Genomic DNA, 20,572 nt, shown 5'->3' with positions numbered 1-20,572 from the left:
CTCTGAATTTCGTCTCCAGGAATCCTCCTAGCCAGCAAAAGTTGTTCCAAATCATAATGGAGAAGGATATAATATATATATATATATATATATATATATATATATATATATATATATATATATATATATATATATATATATATATATATTTCTGGAAAAGCACTGTTCACGTCGTGAACTCGGAGTAATTGTGATCGTCAAGGATTCCTTCACCCGAATGCTTATCTCCTGATTCTTTCCACTCACGTCGTGAACCATCAACTGTTCACGTCGTGAGTACGTCTTTTTTTGGGTGTTTCTCTTTTCTTTTAAGCCTTCAACCTCCAAAGTTCCATCCTTTAATGCTTTTAGTCCCTTTCTTCAAAATGTCTTTTTTTTGCTGCAAAATATAATTTAACCTTGTAAGTATCATTATTCTATGCAAATGACCAAAATATATATAAAAATATACTTAAATATTGCCTAAAAATATGTATAAATATGGCAATATCAGTTTTTAGGTTAGTTAGTGTGTGTGTGTGTTTATTTTTTTTGGATTAAAGCGTTGTAATTGTAATTAGCAAAAAGAATAATGAAAAGAATCATAACCACCACTGTGAGGTGGTGGCCGTCGCTGTGTGCCGCCATTGACCACCATTACCCGAGGTGGTAGTGGGTGATGTCCGACTAGCAAAACCCTAATGGGCCTGATGGAGCCCTAGTTGATCTAATGACTTAGCCTTGGGCCTATTGGGTTGTGATTGGGTTGAAAACCCTAATTAGGGTTTAAAAAACCCTAATTTAGAATTATGTGCTTGGACTTATTGGGACCCACATTTGGGCCATTGGAATGGAATTGTGAATTACACTCAATCACACCATATGATTTATCTAGTAGAGTGATAGACTTAATGAATTAAGTCCTTAATGGTCGTCATTTTATGTGAAACCCTAATTTTACTTGAGCTTCGAATTGGGCCATCCAAGAACAAACAAATGGACTATAATTATTTAATGGGCTTAGGGTAAGGCCCGTGTAAGGGATTTGGACCCAATTTGGAAAATTGGGCCATAGTGTGGGCCTTGATGATTATGAGATATTGGGCCATTAGAATATCAAGTGTTGGACCAAGAATAAATGGTTGGGCCATAAGGCAATACCATGTAGAGGTTTGGGCCCAATTTGGAAAATTGGGCCATAATGGGGCCTTGATTAATTATTAGACTTTTGGGCCTTTCGATTGGGCCTTAGGCTTGAATCAAACTAAGTTAGGGGTAAAATAGTCTTTTACCCCAAGCATGGACCTTATAGATATATGTTGGAACCCAATTATTAATTGGGTATTGTTTTGATATTGACAGTTCGAGAAGTTGTCATGCAATAGTACGGGTTTTCGTCTGCGGGACTTCAGCAGTGTGAGGTGATTCCTTTTCCAGTAGGAACGGGTCTAAGGCCACAATGTCAGCCCGTTTATATGCTAGTAGTTCCGGACTACTGTCCGATGTTGGGGTGGTCCCGAGAAGAGTATATGTATGCTTGATGTCTTTGTGATTCATGCATGTTATGTATTATTTGTTCCGGGCCTAGGCCAGATGCCAGGGTAAGCCGATGTCGGGTTCGTCCCGATGCAGTGGGTTAGGCCCAAGTTATGTTTATGTTATGTGTTTATGTTATGAATTGATGATATGTTTATATGTGTACCGGATTACGGTCCGATGTTGGGTAAGCCGATGCCGGGTTCGTCCTGATGTAGCTGGGCGGAGTCCCAAGGTTATGTTTATGTTTTGCATTTATGTTATGTATTGTTGATATGTTTATATGTGTACCGGATTATGGTCTGGTGTCGGGCGGGGCCCGATGCAGTGGGCTAGACCCAAGTTATGTGATTATGTGTATGGTATGTGGTAGTTTGGGGAGACTCACTAAGCTTCGTGTTTACAGTTTTCAGTTGTGGTTTCAGACACTTCAGTTTTCAAAAGAGGAGCTCGTTAATATTGTAGTGCACACACCATTTGTTTAGTCTGTGATGTTTATACTCTGATATATTTTGACATGTAACTTTGATACATGACTTATGATTTTTATATGATGAGGATATTTATGATGTTATTAATGGTTTAAAACGAAAATTTTGGACTGTATTGTTTGGATGTTTCACTTTGATAAGCACGAATGCTCATATATAGCTACTTATCCATGAAATGAAAAATCACTCGTAGGCATTTAATCATACACCTACAAGGCATAACCCATACATAATCTACCCACCTTACCATTTACTTATTTAAACCATATACAAGCAACGAATGTAAATGAATTTAAACTGTATAACTTAAAGCGGATGAGAAAATTGATTGTTGTGGAATCTAACAAACAGTCAAGGAATTGGATCAACCATGGACAATCAAATGGAACGACAACCCAATAATCAAACTTAAATGAAGCTATCGAAGAATCACAAAAGTTAAAAACCAATTCAAATCCCACATCCAAATTTGATAGGAATGCGGAGAAGGGAAATTGAAACCGAACAATGAACATGTGAAAGCGCAAAAAAAAGAAAGAAAGCGGGTCCTTATTTTACCCACAAACGACGTCGTTTTTCTAGGTTCTACACCCAAAATTAGATACCTAATAGCATTATATTCCCTAATCCCTATATATATATATATATATATATATATATATATATATATATATATATATATATATATATATATATACTATCTTCCTACCTAATTTAGATGGTTACATGTGTCATTCAATTAAATTTAAATTTGATTGGGATGTTAAATTTGTTTACTTGTCATCATCTTAAATATGCAGAAATAAAAGTAGAAAACAAAAGGTAAAAGGATATTTAATTTCTCATATATATATATATATATATATATATATATATATATATATATATATATATATATCCTCAAAAGTTAAGGAATAGTAATGTTTCTTTGTTTTATATATTTGCCACTAAACTTTTCCATTCTTACATTTTTTGTCATTTATTACACAAGTTTGTTTTTCTTCAGAATTTAACTGCAACATTTTCCATAGTTTGACAAGTTTAGTTATTTAATTCTCAAAAGCTTAAGAAGTAGTAACGTTCATTTGTTTTAGACATTTGTCACTAAACTTTTTGATTCTTACACTTTTGGTCCCTTATTACAAAATTTAACCATAATATTTTCAAAGTTTGGCAAGTTTAGTTCCCGCCGCCTTCTATTGTAAAAAAAAACCCGACCTTGGATGAAGCTCGAGTTTTTTTACTACTACTACTACTAATAATAATAATAACTAGATTTGTTCAACCCGCGTTGCGGGGGTTGGGAGTTGTTACTGTTGTGTACAACTATAGTCATTTGCTGATGATGTTTGTGGATGAATATGAATTCCAAAGATCGAATTAACTTTATTTCTGAATCTTTTCTTATTCAATTTCTTGTGTGGTTTTCACAAAGTGTTCCTCAAACATGATCCTGAAAATTAAAACAAAAAAACTTATCTCAGAAATCCAGTTACAGAATATGAAGCTTAAATAACTTAATATGACTAATAGAATATCAAGGTTTATGTGAGCTATCCTAAAAGTGCAGAAGCAGAATAAACAACATCAGGTGCAGAACGCAAGTAGGTGAGCTACCCTTAAAACTCACATCCGCCTTCTACAATCACTTTCGTTCCTTGTGCAATTCTTCGGCCCTCTGGTCCAATTTTCGCTGCATCTCCTCTCATATAAAATCATAAATGTCATGCCACAAAAAATGGTCGTGATGGTTTGCAATTTTGAGTAGATACCCATATATAACACTCTACTTCCATTTTCTATATTTGACAAAATGGAAAATGAAATTATGATGTTATATTCGACAAAAAACTAAAAGTACATTGATATTGGTAAAATATGAAATAAAAGTAGGTTGTTATTCTTATCCAAATTATCGACATGTTATGAAGAAAAAACGTCAATGTACTGGCTGTAGGCATCGATCTTATCAGTTGTTTATGTTTGCAAATTAGTAAATGAAACAGGGAAATATGAAATTTTGTAATGGAATAATAAACGCACCCTATAGCACTGAATTTTATAAATTAAAAAGAAAGGATCTCATTTGTAGTTTACCTGCAACCGCGTATGCTTCTTTACTTCTTGTCTCCTGTTTGGTAGTAAAATTATCAATGTAAATAAGAAAAATATGAAATAAAAATAAAATGAAGGAAAACATGGACATATTTACCAGTATGATAACCAAATAAGATCCGTCCAATTCCAACAAAAGGCAATCAACGTTATAATACATTACCCGTATTGCACAACATCAAAACTTACACCAACGATTCCCCGATAAGTTGCATCCTAGAAAAGAAAAATTATGTTAACGTATGGTTTCATGGTAAATAAGATGTGGTGTTAACATGGAATTAGATACTATTCACAAAAGTTGGTACATTTACTTTTTGTGCAGAAATTCTAAAATCATGCCTAATTGAGTATCCCCTTTTAGCCGACCCACCACAATCTGGAATGCATCCATAGTAGTAACTTTCGGTTTCGCCACTCATGTACTTGTGCCCATCTTCATCTGATCACATTAAAACAATCCAATGTAAATCTCTCATAATCAAATGAGTTTAATCAAACAGAATTCTCTTAAACAATTCATCGAACACAGGGCATGGAAAATTGACCAAAAAATAAACTTTGATGAAACTGCAATACTTGTGCAAATAGGTTTTCGAAAGCTCAAAACTATGTGTTCAGAACCTCAAAACCGTGTGTACATACATTAAAAATCAAGGCAAAGATTATATAACACATGAAGATTATAAAAGAAAAACACGAAATCACCTAGAATTGCCACTGCATGACGGTTGGTAAGCCTTGATTTTGGGATTGTTGTTGGTCAACTTTGATGGAGCGGTTACAATAAACCCAAATAAATTTGGCAAAATCATCATATAAACAATAACAGAAGCAGATATGGAAAGCTTAAATCGATTAAATCAAATTTACAATATGTCATTATTTTTTTTTAAATATTATGAGAGCAATAACTTGACCATCGTCTTCTTTATTTAGCTTATTTACGTCAGAGGGGTTGTGATGTGATAGGAAATGAGTATTGTTGGGCCCAAATACCATTTAAGCAAAAAGTTTATAGGTTTTGTCTAGAAGACCCAGTAAAGGGCAAAATAGGAAATTCACCTAGGTGGGCTAGGATTATAATAAATAGAGAGAAAGGTCATAATAGAGAGATGTCTAGAAAATTGATAGTGTAATACTTTGTATTGGCTCTTAAGCTTTCGGCTTAGAGAGAGGGAGATTCCCTGGGCAATCTTGTAGATTGTGTTATCGTTTAATCAATTAGTTCTATTTCATCGTCTTCTTCCTTTTAATCTTTCTCTTTTTGATCCTATTTCAACAAACCCTAATTTATGTTCTTCATCATGATGCATCATGTAAAGCTTCAATAAATCAACTTCCCTATTGACATCTAAGTAAGAACGTTATATATCCATCTCCGACATCAAATTAAGCAACAATGTTTAAAATTGAACACAAATAATGAAATAAAAGGAGCAAGTGTGAGGATAAAAAATAGTTACAAAACACTATGAGATCATCAGCTCCCTAGTCCTGTCACAATTAAGTCATTAATATTAAATTATTAATCAACAAATTATATATAGATATATATATATATATAAAAAGTGTTATCCATGTAAGAATCCTCCCCAATGTATCCAACTCAACAATTGCTTCATCAAAAGGCTGAAATAACATTATAATTATTTCAAGTTAATTTTTATATTTTATAACTTTAGAAGTTTATAATTATACTTGTTTGGCAAGACTGTATGCACGAACCGGAGAGTTTTTGCTTTTGAAAGTAAACCATATGGTACTTTAGTTTCAAAGCATGATGTCAGGTGTTATAATGGGATAAAAAGATTCAAACAAAACATTTTTACCCTTTTGGTCATTGTAACTATTTAAGTATAATTTTTAGTTTTTGGTCATTTTTCTTGCAGGTAAAACGTAGGTAAAATAATAATTTTTGGTCACTTAAAACATGACATAATAGATAAAAAAAGAAAGCTTTTTTTACCTTGTATGTTAATTTTGGACATCACCATTTTGGTCATTTTGTAACGGCAGCCAATAATCATAAGGGTTCCAACTTCCAACAACATACGTCCTTAAAAAATAGATAAGAAAAAGATATGAGAGGATTATAATGGAAAATCGGTAGTTGCTGGAAACAAAAAGAAACAAAGAAGAATAACGATTCTTAGAAAATAAAATCTAATTTGTTATCATTGGATTCCACTTTGGAGCTCTTCAAGAGCTAGAAGTAAGAAAGAAAAAAGAGAAGGTATCCGCTCTGATTATAGGACATGGTAACATTTTTGTCGGTTTTCTTCTCCCCCAGTACATATATGAATATTGAATGAAAAGTTAATGTGTAATTATATTAGCGACCCTTCAACATCTCAAACCATCTCATAATGATAGTGTTCACCAAACTCTTAAAGGCATCATGCATAAAAGGAGTATGCAAGAAAGCCACCACTTATGAAATTACATTTTTATTCAAATATATATACAGTTTATCTATAGTTAAAAACTTGGATCTGTCATTTGTGTAGGTGGGACAAAACCTAATATTTTGACTTTTGGTACCGACCAATTTCACGATTTGGATCCCGGTGAAAAGATAAATGTTTTTTTTGAGTTCACCTTAGGAATAGTGAGAATAACGTTTTTTTTACTTCAGGGGCTATCAAAGCCAAATATATGTCCTATCTTCGTTCTGATTGAAATGGATTTATAAGTCAAAATGAAAAAATAAATGAGTTTACCCTTTACAATAAGAAATAATTAAATTCATAATGTTGATATATTGTTATACATGAAAGGAGATCCTCTTCCTATTGTATACAATTTCTCCAAACACCATGTTGGTGCAAATGCATCATCCTTACCTTTTGCGTATTCCTTATTTCTATAAAAACAAAATAAACGTTAAAAGGGCATTCCGGAACTGCAGATACCTTCACCAAAATTTTTTAATCATCTAATCCATTAAGTATGACTTAATGCAAAAAAAGAACAATTTAATACGGAAGGTCATTAAAGGGAACCTTTTCCAAGTAAATTAACACAAACTTAGGGGCTGTTTGATAGTTGTTGACTGGGTAAGATCTGACTGAGTCAGAGCCTGACTGGGTCAAAAGCTCTGACTGCATCCTCTTCTGACTGAAATCATATTGTTTGACCATGCATCTGACTGAACGTACTGAATGCTGAAAATGACCATTTTACCCTTCTATATTGTTTTGTTTTGTGCTAAATAAAATCTATCAATTTGATAATAAAAAAATCTAACAAATAATGTAAATTTATAAAGAATTGAAAAAAAAGTTATCAACTATCAAATTACTAAGACCTTCAAAAATTAATCAATGACTCTATGGAACATAATACATAAATAGTGATTCCGTTTTCATTAAAGTGATGTATTCTTGAACTTTCCTTGTACTGCTCATACAATTTCGTTATCTCAATCTCCTGAAGCTGCCATCCTTCATTGAAATTAATCAATAAGCTGCATAAATTAAAAAGATTCATTCATTAACCATTAAACATTTAAAACCAAAATTAAAGTCAAATAGATCTACAATTCCAAAAGTCATAAATTTACAGCTTACATTGTACAATCAACAAAGAGGCTAAAAACAGAAAACCTAAAATTCAAGAAAACGGTATCAAACATATTCACTGAGAATGATCGTGTTCACTCTATCGAATAGATGCTTAAAATCAATTCAGATAGAGAAATCACACACATGAAACCAATCAACAACCAAAAAGCAACTCAACGACCAAACAATTTACAGAAATTGATTTAGAGAGAGAACAAAAAAAAACTTGAAGAAAATTGACCTTACCTGATGAAGAAGATGGTGCAGTGATGACGTGAACAGTGCTGAAGTAGTGGCAAAAGTGAATCTGCGACGGAGGTTCGGCGTTGGAGATGACGAAGTCGGAGGAGGTTGCCGACGAGGTGGAATTGGAAAGAAGGCGAAGGTGCGAGGAGGATCTGGAAGAAATCATATCCTGGAAGAAATCACGCGTAGGGCTAGAAGGAGAAGGGCAAATGTGGGTAAGTTTCAGTCAGCCATATTTTTTTAAAGGACCGAGTCAGTTATTTTTATGGGCCGAGTCAGACGTGTGGCCTGGGTCAGAAGCATATCAAACACCCTGACCGGACCGAGTCAGACCAAAGCATCTGACCGGACCCGGTCAGCACCAAATCAAACAGCCCCTTACCCTTATATGCTGTCATTTTCGTAAATATTTCTAAACATGATATACCCAGAGAACACTTGATCCATATATAAAGTTTGTTTCTTTTGTAGACTTAATAAACTGGTTGAATGACAAAATAATGACCATTTTACCCTTACAATCTGAAAAACAATTCACAACATTTTACACACACTGTAAAGTTGATTTTTATGGATTGGGTAGCTGCTTGCTTACACTTACAACTCGAAAGACTGAATACCTTCAGGTTCAAGGGTGTAATTAGATTAGAGTACGTGAGAGACCTAGAGCAATTGGTTAAAGAATCTCTCTATCTCAAACAATGGTGGTAATTTCAAGATCACTTTTAAGATTCACTCAATTCTTTTAACAAAACAAAACCCACAATCATATATTGAGAAAAACCCAAAAGTCAGAATTAAAAACCTACTAAAATTGAAATTAAATCAATAAAATGATTTACTTGACTCTCAATCTTCGCTTCCAAGTTCTAATCCAACAAACTAAGATAATGACTTTTCAGCAAGGAGAATAAGAAATTAGGTAAAAATACATAAAATAGATTGTGTACCTCAAATTCTTACAAAATACCAAACTGGAAGCATAACCTTATGCATCTCATAATTTCAAGTTGTGATTCCATTAACTCATTAAGCATACCTGAAGAAAATAAATGAGATTAGGGAAGTTTCAAAATTGGAGGGCATGCTGACGGAAGAGATGTTTTTTGATGTTTATTTAGAAGGAGATTCTGGTACCGGTATTTTAACCGGCAAGTCAGCCAACCCAAAATTGCAAGCCAAGCAACCCCCTAAAAACCCTTGAATCCCTCCGTCCGAAGCAATAGTAAGACAGGGAGGAAACAATTGAAACAAAAGGGAGAACTTTGACAACACAACATGTACTCATGTACTAATGCAGTAACCCTAAATCAAGAACACGAGCCTGAATTTCAACCGGGCGATGTTCAGGAAAAAGGGGTGAAGCATCGGGATGACTGCAAACACCGGTTGCAATATCCGACTGGAATGCCTTCCGAGTTGCCCTGCCAAAAAACAACCCTCAGTTTCACCCGATACTCGATAACGTAAAATCTTTTCAAAAATAAAACTCATCATCGCCTCAATATCAGTAAGGAACCATCAAAGTCGGAACCCATCAAATGAAGAAAATGGTGGGTTAAAGAGCAAACGATGAATAGTAGAAGGACTGTAAAAATTAAGGAGTGGCTGGTGGTGCTTGATAAAGACGGTGGAGATGGCGGTGTTGGACTGTGTCATCGAACATGGAAGACAGACGGAACCATCCAGAAAGCAAGAGAAAGAAAGAGATATTATTGGAACGAAACCCAGAAAGAAAGAAAGAAAGAAAGAGATAAGGCGGTGGGAGAAAACTGAGAAGCATCGGGAGACAGTGATACACTGACACAAATGCAACGATGATAAACGCGTGTCTAAAGAATGTTCATAAGTCCGTAAAATGCCCAGGAAGTCGAAATTGGAACAAAACCCATAAAAAAGGGCCACTTCCGCCAACATCTTAGGAACTTTACTGTTCCTAAGATTCATTTCCTTAATATATATATATATATATATAACAATAATAATAAAAGATAAAAAAATAAATAATAATTAAAAAATAAAAAAAAAGTTATTAACTAAAAAAAAAAAAAAAAAAAAAAAAAAAAAAAAAAAAAAAGGAGGTTACATATAAAGTGAATTCAGTCCGCTTAATTCAACTGCCGAACTGGTCATACTGGAAGAACAATGCGACAACGACAGAGATGAGGTCGGCTTTCTCGATCAAAATATAGGAAAACTTCAAACATGCCATTGATTCGGCCGGCAACATAACCTCATTGTTAATACTTTCATCAATCTTGCTCTGTCGTCTTCCATTTGTCTCACTCTCTGTTGCCTCCCTGTCTGCATCTCCATTCGTCTTAATCATGCCACCGTTTCTTATATCTGATAGCCAATGGCCTTCACTCACTCGTTTCTTCAAAATTTTCGCCAATATTACATTTTTTCTTGTTACCCTTTTCTCAATTTTGCAGTTTCCTCTCCGATCATCGGAAGTGCTCTGCTGGAAACCATTTTATGTTCATGTGGTACGTGCGTTTCCAGTATATACCGAGAAGATAAAAGTTAAGGGTACGAATATTCAATTTTTTTACGAGTTATAAAGTGCACATCATGTGTTTGAGAAATTGCATAAACGACTAAAATGGTTTTAAAGTTTATAGGGCCCCATTTGTTTCGATTAGTTTTAGTAGTTTTACACCTAATTTTGATACTAGCACATCTGTAAGAGATCACGAGTATTTTAATACAAATTATACAACCTTTCACTGGATATTTTGTTGCAACATGGTCACGAAAATGGATTGTATAACCTGTTATCTAGGAGCCCTTTGAATATTTTGTAGTTCCTCAAGCTTTTATACCATATTATGTTTGTCTATCATATACACAAGTCCTGCCTGAGTTGAATTGCATACATGAATTGAGATGTATATTAGTGGATTTTGTCATTTGATTTAATGACACGGGTCTTCTTGGTTAACACAGGATTTCATACCAAAAAGCTTCAACCTTTTTAAATGGCAATGTCACTGGAGGATCTTCTTACAGAGGAGGGTTTCAAAAGCAGTAGCTCAAAGAGAATGACTAGAGCTTCCTCAGGACCCGTAACATCAATCCCAACCCACCCGCTTCGTGGTCCTTCAACTCGTTTGAGAAAGACAGAGAGGGCATATTCAGATACCCGTAGATATGATATGCGTGTTGAATCTCCCCTAACTGATAAACTCAAGAGTAGGAGATCAGTAGATGTTCTGAAAAGGGAAAAACTAGATAGAGGTTCAAGGAATGAAACTAGGGAAAGACATATTAGAAGAGGTTCTCAAGACACACGTGATGTTCCTCGATACAGTATCGATTCATCACAACCATTTTCTCTTGATGAGATAGTTGAGGTCAAAGAAGGCAAGCAGAAAGTCAATGACAGAAGACCAGATAAAGGAAAGTACAAAGATATTTATCTAAATGGAGTGTTTAGCCCTCCAATGAGCAAGAAAGAAGAGAAGTATGATAACATGGACATCTCAGGGAAGGATGTTCAGGTTGATAATGGCTATGTTAATCATCAGAAAGATGCGAATCAACCTGGTTCATCATCTACCAGATCAAACAGAAGCACACAAAACAAGGACACTAAGGTTCGAAGACCAGTTGATATTGAATCTGTACCCGAAGTAGCTCTTGATGACATTGCAATCAAAGCAATGATATCTATTTTGAGTGGTTACATTAAAAGTTTTCTCAAAGATCAAGATTTCAGGACATCAATGTACCACAACTGCTTTGCTGCCATTAATTTCTCTAAGTTAGAAGAAGAAATAGTGGCTGAAAGCAAAGTTATATCGAATCTTGATCAAGCCATAGAAACAGTCGAAAAAGCTGCAGATAATCGCGCCACTACAAAAGAGCTCAAAAAAGCTTCTTTACAGCTTAGTGTGATCACAGGTCTAAATGCAAATGATCTAAAGGATGGAATTACCTCCGGAATTCCTAATTCCATTCTTTCAGCTTGTGGCCACTTGTACTTAAGTGTGGTATATCAGTTACAAAAGAAAGAACGGATAGCAGCTAAGCATCTTTTGCAGATTTTCTGTGATTCACCATCTGCAGCTCGATCCGTTTTGGTACCTGAGTTATGGGAAACTGTATTTCACCCTCATTTATCCCATCTAGAAGAGTGGTATAACCAAGAAGTTGAATCTTTATCTGATGACCCACAGAATACAAGGAAGCTAAAGCAACTTAAGAAAGTGTATAATGAGATTTTGGATACGGGTACTTACCAATTTGCATTGTACTATAAAGATTGGCTCACAGATGCTGTTGAAGCTCCCTCAATTCCTTCCATCCATGTTCCATCTGTTTCTGTTCAGGGGATTCAGCATGAGGACAGCCCACCATTTTCATCACAGTCTATGGTCAGCAAAAAGTTATATGATTCTGTATTTGGGCAGATGAATAAGCCAGTAACTGCTGAAGTGGAAGACTATCAATATTCACAAAGATCAGATGATGACATATGTAGCTTTGATGAGTCTGTAGTGGAAGAGAAAAGGACAGTGACATACCCTCTGGAAGAAGATATATACAGAGATTTAGATGTTAAAGGGGATGTGGTACCTTATCATGTAAGTGTAGTCCTAAATTTGGATTCATCATGTCATTAGTCGTTTCACATTAATATTCTCCATTGTAGCAGGATGTAATAATAGCAAAAGAAGAAGGTTTGGAGAGCACTAAAATGTTAGAATCACTTCCAGTTGCAAAAGTCAATGAACTTACTCTCAAGAGGCTAGCAACATATGTCTTTGCACTGCAACAATCCGAGAAATCTGTTGATTTAGATGATGCAAAATATCCTGATTTTTTGGTAATTATATTGAAACAAACATTGATCCTAAGTGCAAAACTTTATGGTTTATACAATAGTACAATACCCTTTGTTTTTATTCACCCTAAAAGTATATTTCTCTCTCTCTCTTTTTTTTTTATGCAGCCAATGAAAACAAGGCCATATGGTGATGGAGGAGGGTGCTTTTACTTGAATACCCCTGAGGATTATGTATGCCCTTTAACTGGACTTCTTTTTGAAGATCCTGTGACTATAGAGACTGGTCAAACCTATGAGCGTGAAGCTATTGTACAATGGTTTAATAAAGGCAACACAACATGTCCTGTAACTGGGAAAACTCTTGAATGCCATTTTGTCCCATTCACAAACTCTATTTTGAAGCGAATGATTGATGGCTGGAAATCAAAGCACTCCAGGGAGATATTAGCTTCTGCTTCTCAGCCCACAGGAAGCCATGGGGAACAGAAATATAAAGCTGAAGCAACTGTTTTCATATTAGAGCAGCTTCTTACTGATTTTGGCACAGAGGAAAATACAGCAAATGCCAAACAGTTACTTGCTCTTGGGGGTTTACAGTTTCTCATTCAAAGATTTGAGTATGGAAATTTGGATGAGAAGACTCGTGTAGCTGCATTGCTGTCCCACTGTATTAAAGTAGACCCTAGTTGCAGAAATCATGTGGCTAGACACATTGAGAAGCAGTGTCTGCTTGAGTTGCTTCACTGTAAGGGAGTAAAATCAAGAGCAAATGCTGTGTTTCTGCTGTTTGATCTCATTTGTCTCAACAGGTATTTCAGTTTCAACTTTCAAACCTCTATGTTCTTCTTCTTTCTGTTAAATTAATAACATTTGTCCATGTGTGCGACTCAAGGAGAAAAGACGTCCAGTTTTTCTTAAATGGGTTGCACAAGGAAGGTATAGTGAGCTCGATGCACATTTTGTTACTCTTTCTTCAGAGTTGTTCACCAGAGCAAAAACCCTTGGTTGCTGTGCTCCTTTTACACATGGACCTAATGGTATGTTTTGTTTGTTGTTTAACCTGTTTGCTTCTTTTGAGAGGATACTAAAACTAGTTAAACATACGTGCAAACTGACAGGTGGATCAACAACAGAAGTACAGTATATATAGAGAAGAAGCTGTTGATACCATTTCATCTGCTATGGATGCCAGCCTTTCTAATGAAAAGGTGCAAGAAGCTTGTTGCAAGGCACTCCTTATCTTGGGAGGGCGTATCTCTTTCTCTGGGAAGGTTATGACAGAGGATTGGATCTTAAAGAAAGCTGGTTCAGACAATAAAATCACAATAAAAGATAACGTATTGATGGTAATTTGATTTCTCTTTCTGCAAGGATTACAGTATAAGTTTTGGGACGAGTGTGAATTTGGTTATGAATGTAGGATACTGAGGATGAAGAGGCTGTTGAAGATTGGTTAATGAAACTGTCGGAATCTCTAATTGGTGATGGAAAGAAGTTGTTTTTGGAATCACTTTCTCAGGGTTTGAGTTGTGGACACAGGGAGATGATGAAGGTGGGGTTGACAACGGTGGTGTGGTTAAGTTGTTCACTTGATTCTGAAGCTAAATTGTCTGCCTTTTCGGTTCTTATCTCAAAACTGAAAGAAACCCTTGAAAATAGTGAATGGGTAGAGCACAAGGTTCTTGCTGCAGCGTCTCTGCTAAATTTTAGCAAAATCCCAGGTTAGTATTTTCTTCCCAAAGAGAGTAATCCCCAAGATCTTAAATTTTAGCCTAGGTTAATAAAAAATCAAAGACTAGGCTGAGATACATAGGGCCGGACAGTAAATATAATGCAAATACACAATATTATGTACACTAGCGGCTAGGCCTAGCTAACAAGAAGAAAATGTGATACCATTGGAAATGATATGAAGGAACTGTTTTTTTTTTTTTTTTTTTTTTCCAATTTGTAATGAATAGAAAGACTGACCAGGACTGATAAATGAGTTGCAGATTGCATGGAACTATTGATGGCAATTGGTGATGAGATTGCAGCTCCTCTCAGAAACCTTTCAGAAGCAAGCTTAACTGCAAAACAATTGTATGCCTTGATCTCTCACTCTCAGTCAGGAATATAGATCTGGTTTATGCAGTTGACCTTTCTAATTTTCTGCTTGAGATCATACCTCTATCTACAGGCTACAGCCATCCATATTTTTTTTGCTGATTTTAATCTGTAAATGTGTATATAGCTAAGCTACTACGCTCTCTCCATTTTTTTTTACTGGATTCATCTTGTTTCTACTCTACCATTACTCTTTTATGTGTACATTAGTTAAGTTGCGTGCGCCCTTTGTTTTGTTCCTAGTAAAATAATAAATTAAGTAGCCACAGAATTTTGAGATTTGTTCTAGTTATATAGGTTTTAAATCAAATTAACTAATAACCACACGCAATTAATATGAGCAACAAACATTAGGAAAATATAATTTTACTAGAAGCCAATTTTAATATGATGACTTCATTGATAAATCTTTTCGTATAAATTCGTAACTTTTAAGCCAGTACAAGGTACCATTAACATCAAGAACATATCATTATCGCTATGTGACAAAATGGCACCATCTAAATACTATCAGTACAATTACGGAATGTAATTGCATCCCACAAGAATTCATGGATAATACGGATTTGGTTGAGAGACCTTTTCAATGACGGACCAAAAGTTCTTTGGTAGTTGTTTCACACTTGTCTTAAAAGAAGGAACTACTCCATGTTCATTAAACTAACAAAATACCAAACACTCGAACACTACATTTAAACCACAACCACACAAACAAAAACACAACCTAACCTTAATTCCTTAATCCTTAATCTTTAATCTTTAATCTTTAATTACTTAATTCACATCTTATTCTTATACCAAAACACTCCTCCTCCCTCTCCCTCCGCTTCCACAAACAAACACTCCTTAGCCTCCCTCCACATGGCAACATAAAACGGCGTCTCATCCAACTGATAATACTCCCCAAGCACCGGCATCACAGCTTTCGTCGCCTCCATCGCATTATAATGAGGCATCGTTGAAAACAAATGGTGCACCACATGTGTATCTGTAATATTATGGAACACCTTATTCAACACGCCGTAATCCCTATCCACCGTCGCCAACGCCCCCCTCAGCCAATCCCATTCCGACCCGTCATAATGCGGCAACGACGGGTGTGTATGTTGAAGGTAAGTAATCAATACCAGGAATCCATTCACAATCAGCAACGGAATCCCGTAGACAAAAATCACCCAACTCACGCCTTTTACAAGAGCAACACGGTAGAGGAACAAAGACATGGTGATGATTCCGACGTCGGAGAGCCAGATCTGGAGGCGTTCGCGGTCGTTGTATATAGGGCTGTTGGGGGAGTAGTGGCAGGCGAAACGGTCGTAGGGTCTGCCGGAGACGTTGAATGCTAGGTATAACGGCCAGCCTAGAGTGAGGGTGGCGAACAGGCTCATGATTCGGCCCAGTGGGTTGTTTAGGTATTTTGAGTACCATGGGATTTTGGATCTGGGCTTTGGGACGAACACTTCGTCGCGTTCGAGTGACCCGGTGTTGGAGTGGTGGCGCCGGTGGCTGTATTTCCATGAGAAGTAAGGTACGAGGAGGGCGGAGTGGAGGAGAAAGCCTACGGTGTCGTCAACCCATTGGTAATCGCTAAATGCGTGGTGACCGCATTCGTGGGCTAAGACCCAAACGCCGGTGAGAACACAGCCTTGAACAACCCAGTAAGCTAACCATGCGAGGGAGGAGAGAGGCGTTGGGAGGCGGTGGAAGTAGGTGGTGGCGATGTGGTAGAGGAGGAAGCTGATCACAAGGTCGTAAATGACGTAGGAGAAGGAACGGGTGAGGGAACGGTTGAAACAGTGGGGAGGGATGGCTTTTTTGATATCACTGATTGTGAAAGGAGGTTTTGCACAAGGGACTCGCTTCAACGGATTCTTCTTTTCTTCGGGTTTTGTTTCAGAAACAGACATACATCCTCCTGCTCCCATTTTACCTCTTCACCAGATACTAACCTGCAAGATGTTTAATATGAAGCATCAATTATGGAAATTACTTATCGAAACATGAAGGCAATATACAGGTGTTTATATATCTTTGAGCAATTGCCATTTGTCGATGATATCAATGATTATGTAAGCTTAAGAACCTCGACAACAAAATATGATATAACGAACTGAAAGCTTAGGACTTTAATTCACAGATCTATTCGTCGATTGAAAGAAACAATTCATCGTTTTACTGGAAAATATCCTATTGAAACTGCATCGAAGCAGATATAACAGTAGGTATTTAATAACATCACTGCCGAAGAACTATTTCAACAGTTGTCATCCGTCTGTGACTATATTAAGGAAAGCAGAGAAAATCTAAAAAGTTCTCCCAAAGCATTAATCGCAAAAATTATGAGCAAGGTAAGAACACAAACATACGATAGATTCCATCCTCAATGCTTAATAGAATTAAGAACTCAAATCCAAGCAACAGCCAAAATTATGGATTTTCATTCATCAATAAGTGAAAAAAACAAAATTACATGCAACATAGATAAATGCTCAAATTTAGAGGAAAAACCGAATCAAATGAACCGAATTGAAAGCGCAGAAGACTGTAATCCACAGATCTATACATCGTTCTATAATGCAGCTATATCTAAAATCAAAATGAAACCGCGATAATCATTGATTTTTTTCGAGGACAATAATCGAAACATAATCCATACACACATGCATTGATTAGATCGAATGGAGAAAGATATAGATTATAGACCTGAATCGATCGGGTTAAACAGCCCTAGGCTTTTCACTTGAAACTAGCGTTTACTCTCTCAATCTCCTCCCTGCGTGCGATGGACTGTTTCTTCAATTCCCTTCACAGAATGCATAGGTGATAGGTGGTTTAAATAAAAGAAATGTTTCAGAAGACACCCTTGAGGTTTTATCAGCTTGACGAAAGAGCCTTGATAAATGAACATTGGTCCAACAAACACGTATATTGTTTAAAAACGGCAAATTTCACATTTGCTTGGATTTCGGAAAAACTAGGAGTGATTTTTTTTTTCATTAATGTGATTTCCGATTTAGAAAATTTCTAGTCAATTCAAATTGCTGGTAGGCGAATAGATGACAGAAAAAACCGATCATATCATAATATGATTTTCATTTTAAAGGGTTTGTTAAGTACTTCTAGTTCTTGTGGATTGGACTTTAACTTGATATCATCATCGTTTGCTATGATTATAACAAACATGAAACTCAAATTTGTTATTGTGATAATTGGCTTAGTGTGAATGTTTTAAATAATGCTTGATTTAATAATGATACGAGAAGTTATATTTCATTGGAGATTGCATCATAGATGCACTTGTTTATGACTATGATATCATATTTCGTTATAATGCAAAGATTTGCTAAGATTTATGTCTGTCTCGGAAAATTTGTCAAAGCATCGATATAACAATGAAGTTTTCACTAAGTTCTATGCTTTTAAGAGTAAAAAAAGATCCAATTTCACAAAAAAATTTCTGAAAGATGCAGAAAATCTCATCTTAAATAGCTAATAAAAGGACATGCAGTTAACTTTGTCTTTTGCAACCATCAATCTTTCATATACACAAGGTCTAATGATTTATGTTTATATTAAATTAGCTGTCAAATTAATGTGTTTCTTACATTTGTTGTGTGTTAGAATATACCAATAAAAATTTAATAAAATTTAATGATTATTTAATTAAATAAAGATAGATATTAAATAATTTCCATAATTGATTGTATATTAAATGATATTCATAATTATAATTCTTTTTATAGAAACTAATTAAATTCGTCATTAATATCAACAATAACATTCTAGGTTTTTATGTATGAGTTCGTTATTTGTTTCAGGACTCACTCACTTAAATAAAATTGCATGGAATATAAAGAACGATACACTCTCATTACTCTAGATACGAATTCATTCTGAAAGAATATTATTGTTGATATTAATGACGAATTTAATTAATTTCCATAAAAAGAAATTATAAGTATGGATATCATTTAATATACATATAAACTCTTACAAAATTCTTATTGATGCATTCTAATACACAGTAGATGTGAGAAACATTTGAATATATATATATATATATATATATATATATATATATATATATATATATATATATATATATATATATATATATATATATATATAGTTAGGTTCATTACTGTTGATGTTATATGAACAAAAGAAGATGAGTTTCTTTTTTATCATCATATATTATTACAGTTTGTAATGGAAAATCAATTGGCAAACCATGCATGTTCGATCTACTTGGCACCAAGGTAATTTCATATTTTCATTATTTCATAATTTTGCGAATGGATGACTCAATTAGCAGACCATATTTTCATAATTTTTTTGTGTAACCTAATTACATAATCTATTTACCTTTTGTCTATACGAACTTAGATTACCCTTTTTATTAACAATCAACATCTTGTTCTCCTTTATGCAAACATTTGAATATGAAAAAAATGCTCATACATCTAACATGAACAAATCCAACCAATGGTGAAAATATGATTTCTATGTCTCCTGAAGGCGAAAAGCTACAAGCAAGACTTATTAATGTAGATAAAATAGCAAGGGAAGCAGCTGCAATAACTACACCATGTACTTTATTGCAACCGTCTATATTTTCCCATGAATCCCATCTTTCATTAAATACCCACAATATATACAAGGTACAAAAATAATAAGAAAACGGCTAAACACATGGGCTAGACTATAAACAATAATACAAATACACATACAAATAATACACTAATATCCCCTGCAGTTTGAATGGGAGAAGAATCACGAGCGTTCAAGCTAGACCAAAAATCAAGGAAAAGAGGTGACGGCAAGATCTTTGTAAAAATATATGCATATTGAGAAGAAGACGGAACATGAAGAACACAAACATGACTAATGGCAATTTTGTCTCGAACAAAATGTAGATCAATCTCGATATGTTTGATGCGTTGATGATGAACCGGATTGGATGACATGTAAACAACGCTAACATTATCAGAGTAAATGATGGTAGCCTACAGGCATATAATGAAGCTCCAAATGTAAGTTGCAAATCCAACATGTTTCAACAACTGCATTAACAACCCCCTTATATTTGGCTTCAACACTAGACTGAGATGTCGTGTTTAGACGTTTGGAGGACTAGGAAAGGAGATTGTAACCTAAGAAGACACAATAGCCAGATATAGAGCGATGATTCAGTGGACACCCACCCCAGTCATGTAACGCATGGTTTCTGGTACACATTTATTTATAAAATTATTCATTTTTGTAGAGCTACTCGACGAGTTGGAAGCCCTTGAATCGTTGAGTAGATTCGAGTCTTTGACGTGGGTTTTCAACTATCTACTCAACGAGTCGAGAGCCCACGACTCGGCGAGTAGGTCTGCCAGAATGAAACCCTAATTTCGGGGTTTTGCACCCTATTTAAGCATCTTAATCCCCACCGTTTAGCCTCATTCCCAACCTTCAAGTCCTAAACCCTAATCCATGAAACCCTAGAGCATTTTGTGAGTGTGTGAGCCATTCTTGAGTGATTTTATGTGTGTTCTTGAAGCTAGAAGAAGAAGAAGAGGGAGCTAGAAGGTTCAAGGAGAAGATTGTAGATCTAGGGATTCCCTTCCGTCCTCATCACTTTCTGGTAATCAAGTCTCTAACTTGATCATTCATTCATTAGATCTACTTACTTCCATTTTTATGAGGGTTTTGGTTCAACAACCTTGGTCTTTGGACGTCCCAAGTGACTTACA

General features: G+C 35.3%; 2 protein-coding genes across 4 annotated transcripts; one reads left to right on the top strand and one right to left on the bottom strand.

Annotated features, from left to right (window-relative positions):
• Positions 1-8,025: 8,025 nt before the first annotated feature.
• On the top strand, positions 8,026-15,305 carry LOC111899825 (putative E3 ubiquitin-protein ligase LIN). Of its 3 annotated transcripts, none has more exons than XM_042899383.2 (8): positions 8,026-8,148; positions 10,883-12,522; positions 12,591-12,764; positions 12,891-13,534; positions 13,618-13,762; positions 13,844-14,071; positions 14,146-14,446; positions 14,720-15,305. In XM_042899383.2, the coding sequence occupies exons 2-8, from the start codon at positions 10,915-10,917 to the stop codon at positions 14,842-14,844; spliced, it is 3,225 nt and encodes a 1,074-aa protein (XP_042755317.1). In that variant the 5' UTR covers positions 8,026-8,148; positions 10,883-10,914; the 3' UTR covers positions 14,845-15,305. The 3 variants fall into 3 exon arrangements, with proteins under 3 accessions (XP_042755317.1, XP_023751464.1, XP_052624581.1); XM_023895696.3 differs by lacking the exon at positions 8,026-8,148 and adding an exon at positions 10,068-10,465 and having other exon boundaries at positions 12,594-12,764; XM_052768621.1 differs by lacking the exon at positions 8,026-8,148 and adding an exon at positions 10,068-10,465.
• A 149-nt stretch (positions 15,306-15,454) lies between these two features.
• On the bottom strand, positions 15,455-17,676 carry LOC111899826 (acyl-lipid (9+3)-(E)-desaturase). Its single transcript, XM_023895698.2, has 2 exons — positions 17,535-17,676; positions 15,455-16,780 (listed from the first exon to the last, which is right to left on the bottom strand). Exon 2 carries the CDS (start codon positions 16,754-16,756, stop codon positions 15,611-15,613), a length of 1,146 nt encoding a protein of 381 aa, XP_023751466.1. The 5' UTR covers positions 16,757-16,780; positions 17,535-17,676; the 3' UTR covers positions 15,455-15,610.
• Positions 17,677-20,572: the final 2,896 nt, after the last annotated feature.

This window comes from Lactuca sativa, chromosome 2, assembly GCF_002870075.4.
Source record: "Lactuca sativa cultivar Salinas chromosome 2, Lsat_Salinas_v11, whole genome shotgun sequence".
NCBI classification, from domain to species: Eukaryota; Viridiplantae; Streptophyta; class Magnoliopsida; order Asterales; family Asteraceae; genus Lactuca; species Lactuca sativa.
The sequence above is the reverse complement of the archived record's forward strand: the minus strand, read 5'-3'. Positions and strand labels throughout refer to the sequence as shown.